This window comes from Cyprinodon tularosa, unplaced genomic scaffold, assembly GCF_016077235.1.
Source record: "Cyprinodon tularosa strain WSP-4 unplaced genomic scaffold, ASM1607723v1 ctg32, whole genome shotgun sequence".
Lineage (NCBI taxonomy): Eukaryota > Metazoa > Chordata > Actinopteri > Cyprinodontiformes > Cyprinodontidae > Cyprinodon > Cyprinodon tularosa.
In genome coordinates, this window is record NW_024039030.1 from 950,488 (window position 1) to 974,879 (window position 24,392).

Here is a 24,392-nt window from a genome sequence, read left to right on the forward strand (position 1 = left end):
GGCACTTAAGAGTACTGTTCAAATTATCCTAAAATAAAGAGTAACCATCGTTGCCATCAACCTTATCAAAGTTTTCCGTCAGTCCGTGAAGGTACCACTAATCAAAGGTGCTGCGCATGCGCTTTAGCCGTTGCCACCAACCAGGCGCTGCTGTCGTTTTCCGCCGCCGCCATCCTTCATCCCGAAGCACTAACTCCAGCAACCGGCCCTTAAACATGAGTTTCACAGTCGAAGAGAGGGGAAACCCGAACTCCCTGAGTTACCGCTTTTTCTTCAGTAAGTAAATAGTGTTTAAAACATCTAATTTTTATCTTTCTGTGCTACTTTGTCGATTCCTAGTTGATACAATAGGCCAGCTGCAATCTCCCACGTGTCAGTGATTCATTTATGCTTTATAGATTTTAGTTTGGACGAAACTGTGAAAATATGGGAACTCTATTTTTATCTTGTGTAGGGCGACATTTAAGTCATCCATGTTTAATTTAGATCTAATTTTAACAAAGGGTTCTAGATTTAAACGATGTATCTTTATGTTCCATACATCCTTTTCAGCTTTTTTCTGAAAAATAACTTCGTTAGTAGGTTGAAGTTACTAAGCTATTTCAGGAAATCCCTCAAGGTGTTTAAACACGTCACACAGGAACCTAAAGAGGGCGGAGCCACGTCCTCTGCACATAATAAAAGCATTGATGATCATATTCTCAGGGACAAGGAGCTCTTTGGAGCTTCTTATGCACCAATTCTGCTATGGTTGAGCTTAAATAAATCAAGGAGAAACAGATGTAAGAAAAACAAAAAACAGTCACTGCAGTAGGGTTAACCAGAACTAAATAAATGCTTACTCTGGGTATCAATGTGTTTTATTGATACCCAGAGTAAGCATTTATTCAGTTCTGGTTAACCGTACTGCAGTGACAAAGTAAGACAAACTTACTTGGCAAAGTAAGGGCAAGGCAAATGTATTTGTATAGCACAATTCAGTACAAAGACAATGCAAAGTGCTTTACATGATTAAAATATAGGAAAATAAAACAGAATCAAAGCAAGTAGAAAAAAGAAAATTAATAAAATACATTAAACAAAGTATAATACGTTGATAAGTAAACAGTTTTTTCCCCCAAATTCAGAAAATGTTGTGACTACCTTTTATGTCAGATATTTATTTTTGCTGATCTGCTCATATAGTATTTCATCTACCTTATACAGAAAATGCAGAAGGAAAGTACATCTCTCCATTCCACGACATTCCAATATATGCTGATGAAAGCCAGGTAAGGGAGCCATTTAAACCTTTGTTTTAAATTTGCATTCATATTTACGCTCTAATATAAGCTTTAAATCCCCCTCAAAGTTCAGTTTTAGCAGTCTTGCTGCAGCAGATGCAGTGCTGTGACTACTCTGCAGCAGCACCCAATAGCTTCAGATAATACTATGTACAATATATCAAGGTCATAGTCTGTTTAAAAAGCTACACCCTTTACTCTTTGCTTTCTCTGGGCTATGTCAATATCTCTGATGGCTGCAGTTAAAAAAAGAAAACAGTTAAATCACGTTTGGTTTTTAAACTTTTTAGTTTTTTAAACAAAAGTGTGTGTGTTTTTTTTTTTTTTTGTCTTAGAACATCTTCCACATGGTTGTTGAAGTACCCAGATGGACAAATGCAAAGATGGAGGTAAGATAGCACAAAAAGCAGACTGTAAGGTTTGCATAAAGAAATGTTTTGCTGCTTAAAAGACGTTCATGTCATGGGGGGTAAAGTGCACGGAAATAATAGTAATCTGTTGGAGTTAAGTGAGCTTGTGAAACAAGATGCAACTGATGTAACACTCTTATCAATGCCTTATCAATTGTTTTATTAAGACGGTAAAGTTGCGGGGCCACTCAAACCCAAGTTCAGAAAAAGTAATTTAGTAAATTTACTGAGGTATTTAATGGATATTAGCTAACCATATCTTTCAATTTCCTTCTACTTTGTTGTACTTTTATTTCCTAACATCTCCAGCCAGGTTATTAGTGTAGCACTGGGTCACATGAATCATTATCTCAAGAGGCTTTACACAAAACAACCGATGAATTTCCAACTAATTGAATTTTGTTTTAGGTTGGGATGATAGCTTTTGCAGCAACCGCGATTCTTTTTTTTTTTTTTTTTTTTCTTTTGAGTTTTTACGGGACTAGTGGCAAGTTTTTCTGAACAGTAGGCTAACATGAAGTGTGTATGACAGAGGGGGAGAGACATACAGGAAAGGATTCGAACCTGGGTCGCCTGTGTTGAGGACCAGGCCCTCCTTACGTGGGTCATTACAAGCGCCACCAAAGCACGTTTCTCAGGGATGGAAAGCAACGTCCACTAGAAGAAGGCTCAGTTCTTCTGCTGTAAAGTGATAAAAACAAAGAGTGCGGTAGGGCTGCACATTGTTAAAGCTACAGTGTGTAATTTTCAGCGACATCTAGCGGTCAGACTGCAGACTGCAGCAACATGAACGTCTCCCCCCCCACCGCTTCTCCCCCCCAACAGTACGGCGAGCGTTACGGGACAAAATGTCTTCCACGACGTCCGCATCACCTACCTTCTCAAGTGATGAGGTTTGTTTACATAGATAATTTTACAGATAGTATTTCATTAGTCTGTGTAGGGTATAGATTTCATGTAGACTTAAGATAATAAATATACCCGTTATTTTTTCTACGTCGTTGTGACGTTTTGGTGAGCTGCTTTGCATGGTGATATAAACAGACGAAGTAATTGTAGTCATTAGTTTAACAGCGAGATTGTGTTCGTTGGAAGAATATATATTCCCCGTTTACAGAGTCCAAGTCTTGTTTGTGGCACGGGGGTTACAAGGCAAGGAAGAGGGAAAGGAAGAGGGCAGAGAGGCCGGGGTGAGCGTGCAGCTGGGGCCAGGCGAGAGAGGGGAGCCAGCGGGGTGAGAGCAGAGGAGGAAAGGCTTGAAGATCTCCAAAGGAGCCGGAGAGAAGTAACCGAGGTATATATCCAGAAAATTATTTTACAGAAAATTACTGAATCATTACCTGTGAAACGTCAGGGACGTTGCTGAATAAGTATACTGGAGAGTAACAGCATCATCACGCAGCATGTTATTGTTTTAGACAGGTCTGAGCATCCTGTACTCCAAAAACTGCAGTGATATTAGACAATTGTGTGTGTAGGATTAATTACCTGTCCAAGAGAAAACTGGCAACTTGAGCGTCACTTTGAAAACCTTTTTCCTCCATCAGTGACTTCCATCGTGTAAATGCCGTGCCAATGTTGATCCGTGTTTTTTGCCGTTTCTTGTCACGCTTGCGTTTATTCTCGTCGTGTTTCCGCTTCTTAGATGACGGGGGTTCGGTGTCCGCCGCTTTTCGTTGTGATACAGAGTAGGCATGATCCTCCATTCGTCTGATGTTTGGCCACACAGTGCCGAACAGTTTGCAAAGTCACTCACGCCTGCCGCCTTGTTTACCTTTCTTGTTACCGAGGCGCAGTATACCTGCTTCTTCTTCTTCTTCGGTTTCAGGCAGACTAAACGCTTCTCAGGCATAATACTGCCATCTACTGTTCAGTACCGTCTCAGTTCATCTCTCTCAACTTGCCGTAGTTATTTTCGAGCGTCATGGGAGATCTCGCAATCGCTAGTTTGTTGCCTCTGCGCTGCCGTAGCGCAAAGATGTCAGCCTCCATGGCTGCGAGACCCGCTCCTATGTAATTATAAATAACGAATTCTAAGGCAACGCAAATATTAAGGTTAAAAGGCTGAGCTCATAGGTGATGATAAATAACATAGTTATGTATAATATATTAAATTTCTGACTTTATATGCCTGTAATTATTACACACTGTAGCTTTAAGACAATATTTAACTGCAGAACTTTCCTAAGAAATGTAGAAACAACTTTACAGCCTTAATAAACACAAAGGAAGAAAAAAACCAACAAGGTTTTAGCAGCAATAATCGAAGAAACAAAATGCATTACTATCAAACTAACAGGGAAAAAAATAAAGGAAAGTTCTCCAGCAGCCTAATCCTTTAGCAGCATAGTTATGGCGATGCCTCTAGATAACCTAATTTTGTTTTTCAAAAAGAGGAATTTTAAGGGCAGCGACCAATGCCTTTAAGCCACACTACATCATACATCAGTGCTCTGCGACAAAGTTTTTGAAATGCATCCAGGATGGATTAGAACCATCAAGGATCCTAAATAGAACAGACAGGAACAGGATCGATGAGTGTTGCATCTTGGAACAAATGCCACTATTCTGCGGGTTTTTTTCATTGAAAATATTAAGGCTTTACTTCATGATACATGTCTAAATTGTACTTTGCTTTTAAAAGTGAACAAGGTTACTGCAACAAACACAAAAGCTGGAAATCTGTTCTGCAGGAGAGACGCCTTGTAACTAGGAGCTCCATTTCCCATATTTCTAATTGCTGGAGTGTTATGCTTTGTTAATTTCAAAAGAAAATATTTCTTGAAGCAATAATTCTAACTTTTTTCCCCCAGATTGCTACAAAAGACTTTTTAAATCCAATAAAGCAAGATGTGAAGAAGGGGAAGTTGCGCTACGTGGCTAATGTGTTTCCTCATAAAGGCTACATATGGAACTATGGGGCAATTCCACAGGTCAATATGCTCTGTCAACCTTTAGGTGTGTGTTATAAATATTATTAGCATTAAAAATAAATGATTTCCATTATGGCCTTTTTAGACATGGGAGGACCCAGCCCATAAAGATGGAGACACTGACTGCTGTGGTGACAACGATCCTATCGACGTCTGTGAAATTGGCAGCAGGGTACATGTTTCACTTTGTCTCTTTTTCATTGTTTATGCACAGTCTTGTGACACTTGGTAAATAATTGACCTCCTGCAATATCCTGCTGAAGGTGTGCACACGTGGAGAGGTCATCAAGGTAAAGGTGCTCGGGGTTTTGGCCATGATCGATGAGGGGGAAACTGATTGGAAAGTTATTGCAATCAACGTAGAGGACCCCGAAGCCAAGGAATTCAACAGTACGTTTTTTTTTTTTTTTTTTTATGCAACTGCATCCCTAAATCAGCTAAACCATGACTGTGTTATTGTTCCTGTCAATATTCAGACATCAGCGATGTCAAGCGGCTCAAACCTGGTTATCTGGAGGCCACGGTGGACTGGTTCAAGAGGTACAAGGTGCCAGATGGGAAACCAGAGAACCGCTTTGCTTTCAACGAGGAGTTCAAAGACAAGGTTTCTCTTATTTTCAGAGATATTCCAGTTGATTAGGATTTTTTAATCAAAGCTCATCATTATATTTTAGTTATCTTCCTATGCTGCTGGAAATATTTCTTGTTTAAATAAGAATGACAATAAAGAGATGTATTGATATTTATATTTTTGGACTGTAATCCCATTTTCTAAAATCCACCTGTCTGGTTATTATTAATATTTTAATCAACGTTACATATGTGCTGTAATTCTGACCCCTGTAAAGGTATTTACCACTTATCCACAGTGAGTTTATGTACTTATACTTGGAAAAGTCCTGGAACTCTGGAAATATTGAGATAAAAGTTGTAAGGGACCCTGAGGTATGTCTGAACACTGAGCTTCCATGTAGGTAATGGATAATTTCTGTTTTAGGACTTTGCCATTAAAGTGATCAAGAGCACTCATGGCTTCTGGAAAGCCCTCATTTGCCAACAAACTAACGCTGGGGAACTCAACTGGTAAAAACCCCTGATGTTTTTGTGGCTGCTTCCATTTCTGGTAGATTTGCACTCTTTAAAGTTTTAACTCTGTCTCATAAACAGCAAAAACACATGTGTCTCAGCTGGTGACAGCCCATTCTGCTGCTCAGCGGATGAGGCCAAAGCTGCTGTTGGTGAGGTAAGATGTCCTGCCCTTCATTTGGAGGCATAACAGGTTTCAACATCAAGACTTAAAATCTTCCATTTGGCTCCAATTTTAGACATGCCCTTGTGGAAAAGAAGAGCCTATCCCATCATCAGGTAGACCTTTATGAATACCCCCTTCTCTGATGGATGCAGTGTTTTAAACTCATGCTGAATATTATTTGTTTGTGTTTACAGTTGATAAATGGTTCTACTATGAGAGGAAGTGATCCGGGAGCTGAAAGGTTTCAAGAACAAAAAAATACAAACTAATGTGACAGTTATACTTGAAGATACATTAAAATTAAACACCAGTGGGGTTATATGTAGGTCCTCTATCTTCCTGTAGATGGAGCACTACTGGTTAGATACTGACAAAGTAAGTCAAAGGGTACTCATGTATTGACTAACAACTTTTTCCTTTATTTGAACAAAGATTCCTGCAAGGTTGTGCTGTCAGATAAAGTACCGAAACTGTGCCTCACAGAAATGTGTGCTGTATGACACTGACCTGTTTAATAAAGGCTCTCTGCTTAAATTATTATCCCAGTGTCAGTTTAATGGTTTACAGCCATGAAATGGATAAATGAGGGATCCGCTTGTCTCATGTTGAATTAGTGTTTGTAAAAAAGTGTTGTGTTTATAACATGGTATAGGCAAAAATAAGTTCATATAGTAAATACGGTATTATAAAAGGATCTTTGACCTTTTGGTAAGTAGATAAAACTGTCAGGGTTATTGTTGAGTGCTTGTAAAAGGGTGTGAGCTCTCATTTAATTAGCTTAGTTAATTCTAGGTTTTTATTTATTCTTCTATATTTTTCAGTATTTTAAAAGATAAAATATTATAATAACCTTGTGAGTAAAACTTTCACTGCAGAAAATGTTTCACTATACATTCAGATGTCCATGATAGATGCAGGGGTTTAAATGGGAATTCTATTAAAATTGATGTATAAGGCTATTGATACTAAAGTCCTAAGAGGAGCATTTAAAACTAAAAACACATTTTACAATACATTTGTGACTGCAGCCTTTTTCAATATGTGCTTTGGTTTTATCAAATCAAATCTGAAATACTATAATTTAGCATCCAGATTCAAATGCATTAAGAGGCAAATCAATTCATTAACATTGTCCCATCTTTGTTTAATATTTTATTCTGTTTCTTGTGATTTTATGTTGGCCTGGTCCCTAAATATAAAGAAGAGTTTACTATATAAAGTTAATTAATTCACATTTTGCTGTTCAAGTTTTGTTTTTCTTTTCAAATTTATTGGTTTTAGACTGTTTTTCAAATGGTTATAAAGATAAACTGAGGTGAGAATATTATTCACACCACAGGTTCACTACATCAATGTTAGACTGATCAGAGCAAACTGATAAGAGCAAAAGTTAATCATGATTAACAGAAATAAAAGAAAAAATCTCAACTATTCCTATAGGCCGACACACCCATTCAATGAATTGAAATACAGAAGTTTTATATTATTTTCTCATAATGCAACTTTTTAAGTGGCACCTTTTCAATGTTTAATAAAAGCAATGTATATGATCTGTTTAAATAAACCTGAATAAGTGAAGTATTGATGAAAAAAGTGTTATTCTGCATTACCGGTACTTCTCTTCATTTTTTCTAACGGAAAATAAAATATGAAATGGCCCAGAATACGATGTAAGAAAAAAATACCGCAGTGGTCCTGGTAAATAATGTTATGTTACTGTAAAAGTGAACGAGGTGTATTTGAACACACCATGAGGTCATCAGCGGTCATAAAACCCAGTGTAGAAGCGCAGCCAGGAAGGGAGGGCGCATTTTCTGGACCAAATTTGACGGACAACAGGCTTTCACAAACTCCATACCAAGGTAAGGCTGAATCATGGTGGATGGAGTTTACTTTTACCTCTAAAATGTATTTCTTTTTATTATTTCCCCTTAATAAAAAAATATTAAAGAAATACTCGACTTAATTTGGCCATTTGGGACCAAATCATGATTTCCAGTATTAATGCTTATTTTTGGAGAGCTGATATGTTACAAGTAATTGAAAAATATACAGGAACATACATCCAGTAGTAATATTTTTAGTTTCACTCCTATTTCTGCTTTATTTTGTTTTGTTTTTTTGTATTAAAAAACATATACCAACTTTAAAAGACAAGCTTATCCTTTCAGAGATTAAGCAGATATTATATCCCAGTGTTATTTATAGGGTTGCACAAAAACACAATGTTAGGATATGGGTTTTGTTGTTTACTGGTGACCCAGGTTCAACAATCAACAGTTGGGTAATTTCTGGAGGCCTCCTCTCACTAAAACCGTCTCCATTCAGCAAGAACATTGAGTCACTAGAGTGACAGGTGCTGGTGTGTGCATGAGGCAGAGGCAGGGGACAGTGTCTAGATCAAATGTCCTTCTCCCAACTAGTCATAAAAATAGTCAGAGGAACACCAGTGCAGCAGAGTGAGACGGTGCACAGAACAAGCACTTGACTGCTTTTCACGTTTTAAAACTTTGAAAGTGATTACTCACAGCTTACACATACCAGAGGAGTAATCCTGGACCAGGAATAATGATTACTACTGGGTCAATCCTGGGTTCCATAACACAGTAGCCCCTTAACAAAATATTAGATTATTCTCTTGTACTGTTAATTCAAATGGACACTTATTCTTGGTACTTTTTCAAAGAAGAATGTGTGTTTTGATCTTATTTCCCATTATGCTTAACCAGTTATCTGTATTGTAGATTGTCAACAGAGATGTCTTTTATATTTGACTGGATCTACAAGAGTTTCAGCAGTGTCCTGCAGTTATTAGGTATAGTATAATACAGAAATACTGCATATTTTACTGTACAGCAGCCTTATCCTAATTCTTTCATGCATGTGGTTAAGAGGTATTGCGTTGTCCATGTTTATTTGCCCAATGGAGAGACATGATCTTATGCTGTGGTGTTGCCTTTATGGGTTTATCTTTTTTTTTTTTTTTTTAACCCTATCTGTGGTTTTTAACAACTCTATAATATTTGGGATTTTGGACTTTATCGGTTTGGTTTTCATTATTGCAGCACACTACTATTTACTTACAGTACTTTTTCTTTTGCATCATCCTAATCTTCTCATTGTTGTCCTTCCTCTTTCTGCATCAAACTGATGTAATGATGGTGTTGAGGGCAGCACTGGGTAAAACCTCCGGTAATCCATCTGACCATGTAAAACTCACTGATCTCCTTTCACCCAATAGCTTACGTTTTAGAATCAGCGTAGATAAAACTTGTACAAAGTTGTTTCAGTGATCACAAATATACATCAGTGCGTGGATAAGAGTTAAAAGTGGACTCCGTGCAAGTCAACCAGATAATCACAGTTTACCTCTACCATTTGAATAACAATACTGTTCAAACATTAAGCCAATATTATGCTATGACCAAATTTGAGGGTGTAAGAAATGTCTAGCTGCCAGCTGTAATCCTTCTACTTAACTGAGATTGAGCCTTGCTGGTGGTAACAGGTCCAGGAGGGAAACCAAGACCTCCTTATCTGGGGGATCCCAAGGTGTACTATACACATGTAGGCTAAAGTCCCTCCAGCAAGTTGTGGGTGTACGCCGAGGTTTCCTCCTGAATGTTTTACAGTATCGGAATCAGTTCAAACTCTTTGAAACAGATTTTTGTTTTTAAATTCAACTGTTATATTTCCGTCCATCATCCAATTCTAAAATAAAAACAATTCAAAGAAGATAAAGCCTCAAGATGAACAAAATACATATTCTTTGCATTTTTTATTCCAAATAATCTAATGTTAGTTTTACTTTAGCATAAATGACCTCTCTATGTAAATACTTCAAATATGTTATATGTAGGATTAAATGCAACCACACAGAAAAAAACTACAGTTCATGTTTTAATAAAACTTTATTGATCCTAAGAGGATAAAAGGCCCCTCTCAGTTCTATGTTAACTCCTTATTTTATTTTTCTCTGTTTTAAATGTGTTATTTTTCATGTTAGGGTTGTACAAGAAGACTGGGAAGCTGGTTTTCCTCGGACTAGACAATGCCGGAAAAACAACCCTTCTGCAGATGCTCAGAGACGACAGGCTGGGACAGCATATGCCTACAATGTACCCAAGTATGTGGAATGTAGTTTACATTTACATTACACACTTCTCCTTGTGTTTTATGGGTATGTTCCTCTTCAAAATGTTTTATTCTCTTTCTGCTATCAGCATCTGAAGAGCTAACCATAGCTGGAATGACGTTCACCACGTTCGACCTCGGAGGTCATACTCAAGGTAATAGTATAGAATATGGTCCTAGTACAAATGCTTACGCTTAAGAAAGACTCACTGATGCATCTGCAGGGTGTCACATAAAACCTGAAATGTCCTCACAGCCCGAAGGATCTGGAAGAATTACTTCCCAGCAATAAATGGAATCGTCTTCATGGTGGATTGTGCTGATCATGAACGTCTAGCAGAGGCTAAAGCTGAATTGGACGTGAGTTCATTCCAATCCTGCTGCCTTTAAAAAAAAATCTAAACTGATGCCTATTCTGTGACTGTAAAAACATGTGCATTTTTGTGGAGGATAGGCGGTGTTAACGGATGAAACCATTGCTAACATCCCGGTTCTGGTCCTGGGGAATAAGATAGACCGTCCAGAAGCCATCAGTGAGGATGCACTCAGAGGAATGTTTGGTCTGCATGGACATACAACTGGAAAGGTGAAAGACACAAAGTGTTTTGTAAAATACAACGCTTTACCAAGGATTTTATTTTATCGGGTCATTCAGTTATCTAGAATAAAAAATATTTTCAATGTATTGTTTTCAGGATTCTGTGTAATTGACACCTAGTTGTGAAGGGAAGGAAAAGGATGGATGGTTTTTAATTCTTTTATAGAAAAAATGGGAGGACACCATGTAACACAGGAAACTGAACACACTATCCCCACAGTCAAACATGGTAGTGGAGGCTTTATGATCTTGAGAAACGCTCTTCAGCAGGGACAGGAAAGCTGTTCATAGTTGAAGGGAGGATCATTTTAACTAAATGCAGGAAAATCCTGGAAGAAACCCTCTTAGATATGGCAAAAGATTTGAGACTGGTGGGGGTTCATCTCCCAGCAAAGCAATGGTTTCCCATAAACCATTGCTCTAAGGTAAAATTAAAATCAACAATTATTCACTTTCTTGGATGGCTCAGTCAATGTCCAGACTTAAATCCAGTGGAGTATTATGACAAAAAAAAATCTTACATTGCTCTATTAATTACAAATGGCACTAAGATATAATGAAGGCAACTTCCTGGCATGGGCTTCAAATATTGATACCAGATTGCCTTAAAATCAGAAAAAAATGAAGCAATTAAAAACATGTGAAATGTTTAATAAACACTTTTGCAAGGCAGTGTTAAAAGAAGCTTTAAACAATGGAGCACGTTAATGACATGCTTTGTAAGTCATATTCTGGTGGCCTTTTTAGCAAATTGTTATAGATGCTGATGGCTGTGGGCCTGAAGGTCCTCCTGTGGTGGAAACAACTGATCTGGACAAGCCTCTTACTCAATATATTATTATTGTATGACAGTCTAATGAAGATAATGCAAAGAGTTTTTCATAATGTTTTTCACATTGTGGACTTTTTAAAGTCCTCAACAGATGTTCCAGAGCAGTAGTTCTCAACACTGGTCTTCAAGTACCGCAGATCTATAGAAGTCTCTCTGTTGCAGCACCACTGCTTCATATCATTGCATGAGGTCCTCATCAGCAATCAAGTGCTGGAGATGCCTGTTAATCATTTATTCATACAGATAGGTCAGGTGTGTATCAGCAAGTAGACGCATAACTTTCAAGACAGTGGTACTAGAGGACCAGGATAAGGAACCGCTGTTCTAGAGGAGTTGCCAGACAGAACCAGTTGGGGTATTTATACTCCTGCACCATCTCCATTTCTTCTCACATGCTAATGGTATATGACCTTTTTCCGGTTGCTGCTGAAATCTGAAGTCATTTTCCTTTTTAATTGATAATCAGGATAATTTTCTCCGTACCCTGTAACAATCCAGTTCACTAGCTCCCCGTACTTAACCTCTTGTCCTTCTACGATACACCCCACAAGTCATCTTAGTATTTCTGCAGATGACAGGAGAATTGTCTGACTTGTACGGAAAGTCATAAGTGTATAGAGTAAAAAAGGAACAACAGTATTGTCCCCTATTATGCTCTTGTGATGCTAAACACTTGCTTAGACAAGTAACACTTTGGTGTCACAAATTGTGGTTTGTTTGTCAAGTAGTTTTGATCCGGGCAGTTGTTTAGTCCTCCACCTGAGTCTTCTGGAATTTCTGAGAAAGCAAAGCAAGCTGAATCAACTCCACAGTCATAAGCAAACTGCATTAGGTCCTGTCGCTTGTTTTCTCAACAATAGTCTGTCTTGAACTTCCATCATGTGGGACACAATAGGCAACTACAAGCCTTGAGAGCCATTAAACTACTTTGGATTTGTCCTTGCTTCACCACACTTGCATCAGATGGCTGAAATAGCTTCTCAGTGTGCAATCGTGTACTTCAAAGTAGTTTTTTTTTATCCAATTATTTGATTCAGATGTGATGAATTCGTGTTCAGCTGCTAAAAGTTCACCCTCATGATATCAGGGTTTGGGGTTAGACTTAGGAGGTCTATAGCCAATGAGATCTGCTGGTTGAGTTGTCATTTGTACCAGCAGAATACAGGGGGTCTTTCACAACAATGGGTCTCATGCAAGAATCATTTGTATGAACAAATCTGTTCTTAAAATGTTCATACTAGTGATTAAGGAGAAAATGTTGCATTCATCTTTTTTTTCTAGTCCTCCCTGTGCTCCAGGCATGATGTGGGAGTCTTTCACAATCAGTCAGCTGTTATCTATCCTAGTTTTTCACTAAATGACCACAAATACTACTTAAAAGCAATTATTCATTTTTTTAGGCTATATCATTATATATTAAACAACTCTGCAATTATAAATAACATTTTTCTTCACCGATGACAGAACTATTGGCAACTACACTTGCAGCTGGCATGTCAGTATTCAGGGGATAGTGGTTTCATTTGTTGTCATTTTATCAAAAGGAAGAACAGTCAGTGCGTTCTATGTGAGATGAAGGTTCTATTGAAATAACATCCAGAATATAACAAGTTAATCAACCTGCTGCTTGAAAGTCATCGACAAGTTGCTTTTATTTCACTCCAGGGTAGCTGATTGGCTTTGTTATACTAAATGTGGAATGTGATTATGTTTTTTGGATTATAATCCAAACTTGTGACCTCTCAAAGACGGTGTAGGGAACTGATTTAATCCTCAGTCTCCCCAGGTTTTACTGCCAGAACTATGATGACAGACGTCAATTGCACTCATGCCACTCTTTATTGAAGTTGTGCTGATTTAGATGAGAATTGTTGTTTGAGCTTCTGATTACGGTTTATGGTTTGGTCTCATTGAAGCATAAACCCCTCTAAAAAGAAGATTTGAAAGTCCACCCTTAGAGAAAAAAATGTTCCTGTCGTCTGCTGACCGTTACCTGTGAACTAATGAGTGTTGATTAAACTGGAGAGAAAAGTGAGCTCTGATTGTTTGTTTCCTGGTAGCCAAGTTTCATTATCTTTTATGGTGATGTGTTCAAGGTGTGTAGAAATAAAGAAACATCAAAATCTTATGAACATGGAATGTTTGGGTTTTGGTCTGTCTGGATTTATAAAATTAGACTTTTGGCATAAACATTTTTATGTTTATGGGTTGTATGAGAGAGAGGGAGGGTGTGATGAAGGGATGGTCCAGATCCAGCTTTTTCCCAGGATCTCGCATTACCAATTGGAAAAATGGCTCCAATTTCCTCCTTCTATTTATTGTTTTTAGCTCCTATTCTGCATCCTTCGGGCCTTCTTTTCAAATGCATTTAGATTTGGAAATGTAGTTCAACTAATTTAGCTTTTGAGATGTTAATCAGCTGCTACTCCTGAAAAAAGAAATAAATTGTTGTTATGTTTATGCATAATAACAAATGTCCCACAGTAAAATATGTATAACAAACAGTCCCTCTAGCTGTCCTGCATGAAGTAAGAACACCAAAAAAACAAAAACTTTGATCCACAAAAGGAGGAATTATATTTCAAAAAGAATCAAACTCAAACTTACAGAGCCAATCTATGGAGGTAAGGTAATTGTAAAAAAGTGTATGTGTTGTTGCCCGAATTTTGAAATTAAGGCTTGTAAAGGAAGAAAATATTCTAACATAGTTAACTTTGGAAAAAGATTGGCTTCTGATTCTTCCCTTCCCCAGGTCCACTCGGCGAGCTGCGCTTGGTAATAAAACCAACATTGCGTGTTGACGTCACAGAATTACAGAGTTTAATCCAATATAAGACAATGCATACACTTTAGAAATAAGACAATGCACAAACCTACACCAGAAACTGCAGAACAACAGAGACATACATTCCATTACCTGACATGAATGGAGAGAAGGAAAATAAAGCAAAGACGTACAAGACATCTTTGGAGAGTTTGCAAGAGCAAAATCTGATTTTTTAGTTCTATTTAGAAAGCTTTATCCTCTTGTATCTAATCCATTCAAAAAGGGCTGGCCCTCGGTCCTCCAACCAGGAGCCATCTCTGACACTGAGCTTCACCTAATTTACTGCAAACATCTGGGGTCATTTGCTTCTTTATTTTAACAAGAAAAGGCGGAAAGCTTGTCCTGGCATCTAGAATTCCCAGGGTCATAAAACACAAGATAAGCTTCCACAGACAGCTTGTGGAATGCGGGGGGCCTCACCATCCCTGGTTGTTTATTCTGGAAGACTTTTGACCTTCTGTAAACCAAGCAGAAATCTCTCCTGCAGGCTTAAATAATGTTCGCCCCCAGGAGATACTCATTTTATGGCCTGTGCTCTAAATACTTACCCATTAGTAGTTTTAAATCATTAACACAGCCTTGTTCAAAATTAAGAAATATGTTCAAGTGAGAGTGTTTACACATGCCATAAGATTAACTGTAATAAAGTCTAAAAATAATCATTTTTCTTTAACAGTCCCCGTTTTGAGGTCTGAGACATACAGACCTCACAAATAAAATGATTAAGCCCTCTAATAGAGGAACCAAAAAACTATTTAGTATACTAAAAAACTAAAACATTAGCCCAATTTTATAAAAGTCCCCTTTTTAAACAGCACCTCCTAGGTCCACTGCCAGGTCATGTGTCTAAAGCTGAACTCCATAATCTAAACTTATCAAATGTATCTTGCGCTGTCCAACAATTTAATACTCCCCTGATGAACCACAAAATTTTAACCAGTAAAAACTAAACTAAAAATACATTTCACTTATCAAACATGAAAAATCATAAAACTCAGTTATGTCAATAGAAGAAAACACACAATAGAAATATTAGCCCAAGTATAAAATTAGAAAACCAAAGCAAGATATCTCGAAATTACCAAAAAATGCTCAGCAGACTCAAAAGACAATACTCGCCACAAAAATTACAATTTGTCAATACAAAACAATAACAACATAAAAAAATACATCATAAACACATAAAAATTACAAAAGACCTTTTTTTCTTTTTTTTTTTCACAATTCAACAATAAGAAGTTAGAGTTCGTCTCTATGCTCCTTCGATAGTCTTTCAAAAATGAATATGAATTCTTCGTCAGGAAACGATCCAAAAATACGCGCAAAAAGAAACGAATGTTCTTGAAGAGTTCGCAAAAACGAAAACACGCAATAAAGAGAAGATAAGTTAATGATGATCTTGTAGCTGGATCCTTCACGTGTTCCTCCTCGGTTGTAAACCTCAGGTTTTCCACCTGAGTGTCCGTTGCTCACTGAAAATTGGGAGTATTATGCCAATTTAACAGTGAGTTTAAGGAGAGGGTGCAATCTCCTTTTCTCAATGGAAGGACACCGGAACAGGATTATTGTGCCTGTCTGGGCCTTTTAAGCCTTGTAATTCAGGAAAATGAAGTGGTTTTGGCAGACTTCTGCCCGGAAATGCAGATCCTCCTCCGCGCTGTGATGGCCCTCAGACACTCCTCGACCGCAGGTTGAGACTGTAGATTCTCCTGTATGCCCTGCAGCGTGCGCCGTGGCTCCTCAGCTGATGTGCACTGACTCCAATGGAACCACGTGTCTCCTTCTCTCTTGTAGACGGACAGCCTGAGATGTACTCTCCACGACTCGGTATGGTCTGGCGAAGCGAGGTTCAGACCACTTTCTTTTGATGACCATCAGGCGCACCCAGTCGATTCCCCGAACTGATCCCGAGCCTGGACGTTCCTGTGACGTCTGGTATTTTGTAAATTCTGCTGCCAGGACCTGTAACTCATTGAAGAAATCTTTATGAGATAAATGTGCAAGCTTACCTTTCCATCCTGGAATGCGGGTAGCAGGTCCTGGAAACATCCGTCCTGTCTGGAGCTCATATGGAGAGAACCCTGTTGATTGGTTAATAATTGATCCTACACTTTATGACAGCTTCACTGTCTTCCTTTTGTATTATAAATCTGCTACTTTGGAGCTGTATTTTAACCATCCTTTGACCCTCTTTTTATATAAGGCCTACATGAGAAATGAAAGTTTCCTATCATGTTAAACCCAAAACTTAACTGTATTTTAGAAGCAGTTCCATAACTGTTAATTTGTAAATCTCCAATTTAGACCAATTTAATTTCAATCATCATATTTTCTATTTTTTAAAACCTTAAAGAATGATCAGCCTGCTTTACATGAGTCACTAAATATCAAAAATGACCTACTTTATTCCAATCATATTTTAAATCCCAAAAATTTCAACCATTTTTACCTTTGATCCATTTATTCATTTGAAAACCTATTTATAAAATATTTAATTGAATAATGTATTACCCTTTTTATATTGTTTATCAATTATCAATGCCTTTTCAGTTTTGGAGAGAGATTCAATACAGCTAAATTTATTAAATGATGTAAATCTTTAGTTTAGACCTTCCTGGATGTCTTAGTTAAACAACTTATTTTAAAACATATGAATAGCGATACAACAATCCAATGATCACCTTCCTTAGTTTAAGAACACTATTTTATGTAAATTATTTGATAGTCAATATTTTGTTTAGTATATTCAATTTATACATTTTACTTATTTCATATCCAAATAGTTAGCTCATCTTTAATGCTGGTAATACACCGTAAAACATTTAATGTATTTTGATTTAACTTCAATAACCTCTTTTTCCGAAAAGTAAATGCAGAGATCCAAACTAAAAATTTGCCTATCAGATCAATTCCATTCATGTCCCCCTGTTTCTATAACAGAACAAATGTTCTGTCATAGAATACAATAAAAATCCTATACAACTCATTGAGATGAAATCCGCTATCACCACTAACTTTAGCCTCATGTAACACAGTTGGATGCAATTCAAACATGGTGTCCCAGTTACTGTTACAATCTGCACACCTCAAGCAAAGAATTTAATGTTTGATTAAATTTATGAAATCAACACAGAACTTGGTGTCATTTGCTCAGTAAGTCAGTCTATAGACACCCATCAATCCACTTTAACACCTTAATTTCAAATTCCATTTAAATTTAAATTTAGTTTTACTGAATGGTAGCCACTGTACTATGCAAATAAAAATTTAGATCATCTTCCCTAGTAGATGAAGCGTAACACACAATGCAATTCAGCTATAGTTAAAAAAATGTAATTGCAATCATTAGTCCCTGCCCATTCTTTTCAGGCAGGAAGGGAAAAAAACACACTAGCATTTTGTGAGACAAACAGAGTGAATCATGGAGGAATGCAGTGTCGTAACAGTTGGTGCACACCAACCCCTAACTGCATCGTAAAACCTCTGACCCCAGGAGATGGGGTTGTCCTCAACACCTAGAATTACACTGCAGGGCTGCAGGACGTGAAGAAAACAGGGCGCCTCAGTGCTATATCTAAAATAAGAAGAGAACAATGGCATCACACACTACAAAAATTTAAAGAAAATAACTTATTCACCACTACCAAGTTGTGTTGGCACCCATTTCGTCTCCAACCTGCAGACTGAAGGGAACCCCAGGAGTGGGCCTTGGCGCCCAGGTCACATGATCAGAGGTGAGAATCCAGGATCAAACATGAGAACACACAACAGGACCACCGCTGAGCGACTTGCCATGCCCCAATTCTTTATCTGCTGAATCAGAACGTGTCTAGAGAAGCAGTCATTCCAGCAGTGCAGAAACATCTGGATACAGTCCCGCTTTGATGAACTTTGGTCAGCCTTTCGTGGTCGACAGAGCAGGACATAGAAACCAGCAGACCAGTCATCTACTGAAGCCCCCGTCCGGGTTTGTCTATGATCTTTGTGGTCCCGACTCACTGCTGATTCCCAGCCATAGAAGACTCCCCCAGATAACGCTTGAGTCCCTTTTGTTTTCAGCCAGGCATGAAAAGCAACAGTCAAAGGAGACATCTGTTGCCAGGTTCTATGAGCAGCACTTTGCAATCACGTGCAGCATCATCATGTACAGCAGGAGAACAGTTCGCCTTCACTGACCTTCGTAATCGCTCAACAGCGTTCGGCTTTCATACAACAGTCCAGCAGAAGATGGGCCTAGTTCAGCATCATCATGTCTTTGTTCAGCAACAACAGCGGCCTGATGCGGTAATCAAGAAGATCCCTTCAAATACATCTTCCCATGATCTCTGCGCTTAAAAGACCCTTCCCCCAAGATCGCCATCAAGTCAGAAGGAAGGAGAACTGCCAGAGAAAAAATAATACAAAGTAATTAAAAAGCAAAACTTATATTTGCCACATTTTGTTACTTTCACTATCATAAATAAAATTTATCTTGTGATGCATCCTCCCGTGTGGCGCTAGATTTGTTGTTTTTATAGCACAAACGGCCAACTGCCCCAAATCCTGAACTGCAAAAAGAATAGATAGAAATTTGTTAAAATAGTCCACGATCGGATGTGCCAGAATTAAGAAAATAATGACACTTACTGTTCAAAATCAATAAACGTCAATACCTCGATGACATTCACTCTGCTTGTGCCAAATATCAACTACAAATTCTAAAATCACAACCTCACGAACTCATTAAAGAATTAGAACAAACTCTAGAATGTCCAAGTACTGATACTTATAAAAGTTGTGATGGAATTGCCCTTGGTCAAATAATTATGAATTGCATATTGTTCTACTAAATACCAAACATCCTTATCATTTTCCCACGCTTCAAGACAAAGTCCTATTTCAAAATTTCAGAAATTATTTACATTTTATTTGAATTTCATAGCAGTTTTAACCAAAATTTTCCTAAAAATTAACAATTTACACCCAACTGTATACAATCAAAGTCAGCAGTGATGCAGAAATCTATCAACAATTTTAAATGTAAATAGACATGGCATAGATGTTATTTGAAACCGTTCAATTTGAGATGATCAAATCTAATTTAGTAGAAGCTTCTATATCACATACACCATATTGTAGTAAAGCAGGAAGGCCATATGACTCTACATTAAAGAAATCCATAATTCACTATTGTTGAATCGAAAAAATCAAAATTATTGATTAACTAATTTACCATTAACCATATCCAAGAATTTACCAGGAATTAGGGTCTACTTCTGCTTCTCCCCCTGTTGATATAATAAAATTCTCATTTTGAAAACAATTTGGAATCTATGTCACTTTTATATAATAATTTGCTGAAAAACCAAAATATCATAAGATGTTCCACCATTTCTCCAAATCTTCCATCTAGTATTCAAACTAGACTGAGATTATGTAAATTTCAAAGTTCCATCTGTAATGTCTTATCTTTATAACATCCCCCTGTGTTTTCTTATTTCCAAAAGAAAAACAATTTAGAGGTGGAAAAACAAAAATGTAAGAACTTACCCCCATTATGCTAAAATTTCAACATGTCCAATCAGTCACCCATATGAAATATAAACCAAGTTTATTTAGTTAGAATTTAGGTTAGTTTGTTAGTGTTGTTAGTCAAAGTGGATAACACAATTTCCTAATAACTACATCTATCTGCTTTAAGCCAAGGCTGAATTCTCGTTTCATATTAATTTCACTGCACAAGCAGATGATTCAGCTTCAACCAGATTGTGACACCAAAATATGAAATCGTCATTACCTTAAAATTGTCCCTTAAAGCAGTAATAAAAACATATTTATGAAACAAAACCTTCAGTGTACCTAAATAGTTTAAAATAAGAAAAATATCACACAGCTACACACTAAACTGAGGTCATATTTACATAGAGCATCCTAAAACCCATCAAAGGCCATCAGCCTACACATTCACTCTCATTCACACTCAAGCACTCATCAACACCCCATTGTAAGAAAGATGCAGGATGTTACCCCAGATTTCAAACCAAAATTCATCCTGTAAAAGTCTTAAACACAATTATTATAACACCATGGTTGAAAAAAATAAGAAGAGATAATTATCCAATAGTTCTAATATTGTTCAGTTTTGAGTGAACCTTTTTTAAAAAACTCCATATTATACACACAACCGTATTTCATGATAGCCCACTGTTATTAAATGGCTACCTAGACCCCCTGTAGGAAAACCCAAAAACCGTTCATGTGGTCATGTAATATGCGAAATGGGCTGCACACGAAGATCGTCCTACAAGAAACAAAGTCATTCATTAGTGTTTCAACATGTCCCACATTAACAGTGTAGAAAACACTGTTAAGCAGAAAAACATCCATATGTTCTCCTGTTCCAATCAGTGAGGGTGTTCCCTCCTGTGTCAGGAAACCTAGAAATTGAAGTGATTGTCAATGTTACAGTATTATAAAAAACAATTGGATCATTCCAGTGCTCTAGCCTGGAACTGATGCAACACATTTCACCCGCTGAGAAAGTAAAAACATCTGTAAATCTGTTATTTTGTACTTTTCTTCTCAACACAAAACACAGTCCTAAAGCAATTCACATCAAAATCCAAGAATCCTGAAAGCGTGAGCTGGAAATAGCACAGAACTGAAGCACTCCCAAAATGCAAATAAGGGGGGTCAATCAGTCCCCCTGCTGTGAAACAAAACTTGCATCCAAAACGGAGACACCTCTGTCCCACAGAAGCACATTTTAACAGAAAGTTAGTAATAAAACATCCAGCAAAAATATTTAACAATATTTCAGAACACAATCTTGAAACACAAATCACTTCCGCACAATCTCAGCACAATTCAGACACAGACAGACGAATAGACAGCAGCGCGTGGTGGGACATAGGCTACAGTATAACGGGGGAAGACAGACACACAGCCACAAACACAAAGAAACATACAAAACACAGAAACACAGACAACGTTGTAGTTCAGTCAAGAAAAGACAGAAAAGAAAAGAAAACGTCAGGTGCCGGCTAAAAGAATGTATGACGCATCTTTTAATTGTCCAATTTCAATTTTACAAATCCCTTTTATTCTCATTTCAACTTCTCAGTCCTACACTTCAGAGCTGGGTCAAGCTCGAGGCGAAAATAAGCCTCAATTTAGTTTATTCGATCACTCAATCCGCCCAGTGACAAAAGGTTTTTTCTTTTTCAGCTGGGGAGAGCGATTGAACCCGTATTAAATCAAATAATTTATTTTAGTCCTTTATACTATAAGCAACCCGCTTAAGGGTGCCAAAGAAAGGTGATCCAACCTGCTATTAGTCCTTTATTTCCCACGAGTGATACAACTCGGTCCAATTAACCTGCTATTAGTCCTTTTCCATGAGTGATACAACTCGATCCAATTAACCCAAATAATTATAAGTCCACTGGAGATGAGTCGAAATCTCCGGCTGATACAAGCCAAAACTAACCAATACACAAATTTCCAAAATACTTTTTCTAGAGGCCCAGGCATTGCTCCTCAGGGTAAAAAGAATAAATTAATCTTTATTAATTAATCAATTAATTAATTAATCAATCAATAAAACCTTCTTTTAAAAAAACCAGCTTAAGTCAGAGTTAACGTAAAGGCTCTGTTTGAACTAGCCACAGTTCCCTGTAATGTGTATTTATTCAAATCCTTAAACAACCGACTCCTTTAGGAGGGATCCTATCTACCTCTGCAGCTTCTGAATTCTGTGAGGCCGCACACAGCAAATCAGCCCCGGTCCGACGACACACGGCGCTTCAGACAACTAAAAAAATAATCAAATACTGTCTTACCACACCGAAGCGTCGGGCTGAAACGTATCAATCAGGACCAAACAGCCGCCCGCCGAGACTCCAGAACCGGCACGAGCCCCCAATTGTAAAGGAAGAAAATATTCTAACATAGTTAACTTTGGAAAAAGATTGGCTTCTGATTCTTCCCTTCCCCAGGTCCACTCGGCGAGCTGCGCTTGGTAATAAAACCAACATTGCGTGTTGACGTCACAGAATTACAGAGTTTAATCCAATATAAGACAATGCATACACTTTAGAAATAAGACAATGCACAAACCTACACCAGAAACTGCAGAACAACAGAGACATACATTCCATTACCTGACATGAATGGAGAGAAGGAAAATAAAGCAAAGACGTACAAGACATCTTTGGAGAGTTTGCAAGAGCAAAATCTGATTTTTTAGTTCTATTTAGAAAGCTTTATCCTCTTGTATCTAATCCATTCAAAAAGGGCTGGCCCTCGGTCCTCCAACCAGGAGCCATCTCTGACACTGAGCTTCACCTAATTTACTGCAAACATCTGGGGTCATTTGCTTCTTTATTTTAACAAGAAAAGGCGGAAAGCTTGTCCTGGCATCTAGAATTCCCAGGGTCATAAAACACAAGATAAGCTTCCACAGACAGCTTGTGGAATGCGGGGGGCCTCACCATCCCTGGTTGTTTATTCTGGAAGACTTTTGACCTTCTGTAAACCAAGCAGAAATCTCTCCTGCAGGCTTAAATAATGTTCGCCCCCAGGAGATACTCATTTTATGGCCTGTGCTCTAAATACTTACCCATTAGTAGTTTTAAATCATTAACACAGCCTTGTTCAAAATTAAGAAATATGTTCAAGTGAGAGTGTTTACACATGCCATAAGATTAACTGTAATAAAGTCTAAAAATAATCATTTTTCTTTAACAGGCTATAGTCAGAAATGGATTTAGAATTTGTATTCCTTCCTTGTTCCTGTATTTGTGACATCATATGTTTAATCTGTGTGAAGATTAGCATAACTTTACAAAACTAAAAGTGTAAATTTGACATTTCCGACTACAAACCATAGCTTCAACAAGAATGAATCTGTAACCCCTGATAAAGCGGTTACAGTTCTTACCAGTTAACGGTAATAATGCATCTGAAGGTTGCCGAAGAGAAATAAGATGAAAAACAGAACCATAGAAGCCCCATCAGGTGCATTACCACCATCGCCTACAGTAACACAGGGTGCAACAGCTGTATCAGGGATTGTAGATTTGTACCTATACATTTTTGCATTCATATGTTTGTAATATGGAATTTGCACTTGCAAATGTATCTGTATTTTTTTTAGGTATTTTGTTGTTTATTATGTAGATTTGCAACTTGTATTCTCACAGATGAAACTTTGTATATCGTATATACAGCCAAATGTAAGCTGACAGCAAAAACAAGTACAAATCTTGAATTTATTCAAGTTTATTCGTTAACATAAATGAAAATAAAGACTGTCAGAAAAATGAATGTGTGTCTTTAAGTGAATTTGTAAATCTAAAAAATTTAGACGCACATACATTTTCGCTGATAGTTCTCTTACTGCATAATATTGCATCAAGCAACCACTTTTCTAAAATTTCTAAAACATCAATTAATTGCTCTTTGGTGTCTGGATGTTGAAGCTGGACTGTGTGAGTAGAGAATGCAAAACTTTTCAGATTAATAAATGTTTTCTAATTGTTTTCAGGGTAAGGTGTCCCTCAAGGAGCTGAACTTGAGACCACTGGAGGTGTTCATGTGTAGCGTGCTGAAGAGACAAGGTTATGGAGATGGTTTTCGTTGGCTTTCTCAGTATATTGACTGATTATGGTCCCTTGTTTTAGCATTGATTGGACATGGTTGCTGCCTGTACACACAAAAACATGTTGCAGAAAACTACCTGCATTAAGCATAGATCTTAAGTATGCCCATTCTGGTAAAAAGGATTTTACGGTACTAACAGAAATGTCATACTGCACATTGCAGTTATATTTTTTTTCTCCTCAGATTAAATGAAGAGGCAATCATTAACACTCAATTGCTGCCTTTCTTCCAAAGCATGGAGGAAATTATATGTGCCAGAAACATGTAGATCCTGTAACATGATGTCGGAGCTGGACTTATATTTGGCCACTGGTGTTCGCTTACTGTAAAGTAAGTTTAAGTTGACATTACATGGTTGAAGAAACTCCCACCTGGTTAAATTTAATTGTAAATCTGTTGTTATACAGAACTAAACATGAAATAGTTTCATAGTTTGTTAATATGAACACAGTAGCTATAACTGTTACCTCCATAGGGGCTG

General features: G+C 37.5%; 2 protein-coding genes across 2 annotated transcripts; both read left to right on the plus strand.

The window, feature by feature from the left end:
- Positions 1-115: 115 nt before the first annotated feature.
- Positions 116-6,418, plus strand: ppa1b (inorganic pyrophosphatase 1b). Its single transcript, XM_038292895.1, has 11 exons — positions 116-276; positions 1,207-1,271; positions 1,619-1,672; positions 4,507-4,626; positions 4,712-4,798; positions 4,890-5,016; positions 5,103-5,230; positions 5,624-5,709; positions 5,794-5,869; positions 5,952-5,991; positions 6,073-6,418. The coding sequence occupies exons 1-11, from the start codon at positions 117-119 to the stop codon at positions 6,102-6,104; spliced, it is 975 nt and encodes a 324-aa protein (XP_038148823.1). The 5' UTR covers position 116; the 3' UTR covers positions 6,105-6,418.
- Positions 6,419-7,638: 1,220 nt separating this feature from the next.
- sar1ab (secretion associated, Ras related GTPase 1Ab) lies at positions 7,639-24,044 on the plus strand. The gene is made up of 7 exons (XM_038293085.1): positions 7,639-7,740; positions 8,623-8,693; positions 9,885-10,004; positions 10,102-10,167; positions 10,269-10,372; positions 10,467-10,598; positions 23,796-24,044. The coding sequence occupies exons 2-7, from the start codon at positions 8,636-8,638 to the stop codon at positions 23,910-23,912; spliced, it is 597 nt and encodes a 198-aa protein (XP_038149013.1). The 5' UTR covers positions 7,639-7,740; positions 8,623-8,635; the 3' UTR covers positions 23,913-24,044.
- The last annotated feature ends 348 nt before the right edge of the window (positions 24,045-24,392 follow it).

What these genes read in the sequence shown, in the direction of transcription:
- ppa1b (XM_038292895.1), top strand. Translation starts at nt 117, where the DNA reads ATGCGCTTTAGCCGTTGCCACCAACCAGGCGCTGCTGTCGTTTTCCGC. An exon ending in ACTATGGGGCAATTCCACAG is followed by an intron (nt 4,627 to 4,711) that starts GTCAATATGCTC and finishes TGGCCTTTTTAG; the next exon opens with ACATGGGAGGACCCAGCCCA. An exon ending in CCAAAGCTGCTGTTGGTGAG is followed by an intron (nt 5,870 to 5,951) that starts GTAAGATGTCCT and finishes CTCCAATTTTAG; the next exon opens with ACATGCCCTTGTGGAAAAGA.
- sar1ab (XM_038293085.1), top strand. Translation starts at nt 8,636, where the DNA reads ATGTCTTTTATATTTGACTGGATCTACAAGAGTTTCAGCAGTGTCCTG. An exon ending in TATGCCTACAATGTACCCAA is followed by an intron (nt 10,005 to 10,101) that starts GTATGTGGAATG and finishes TTCTGCTATCAG; the next exon opens with CATCTGAAGAGCTAACCATA. An exon ending in AGGCTAAAGCTGAATTGGAC is followed by an intron (nt 10,373 to 10,466) that starts GTGAGTTCATTC and finishes TGTGGAGGATAG; the next exon opens with GCGGTGTTAACGGATGAAAC.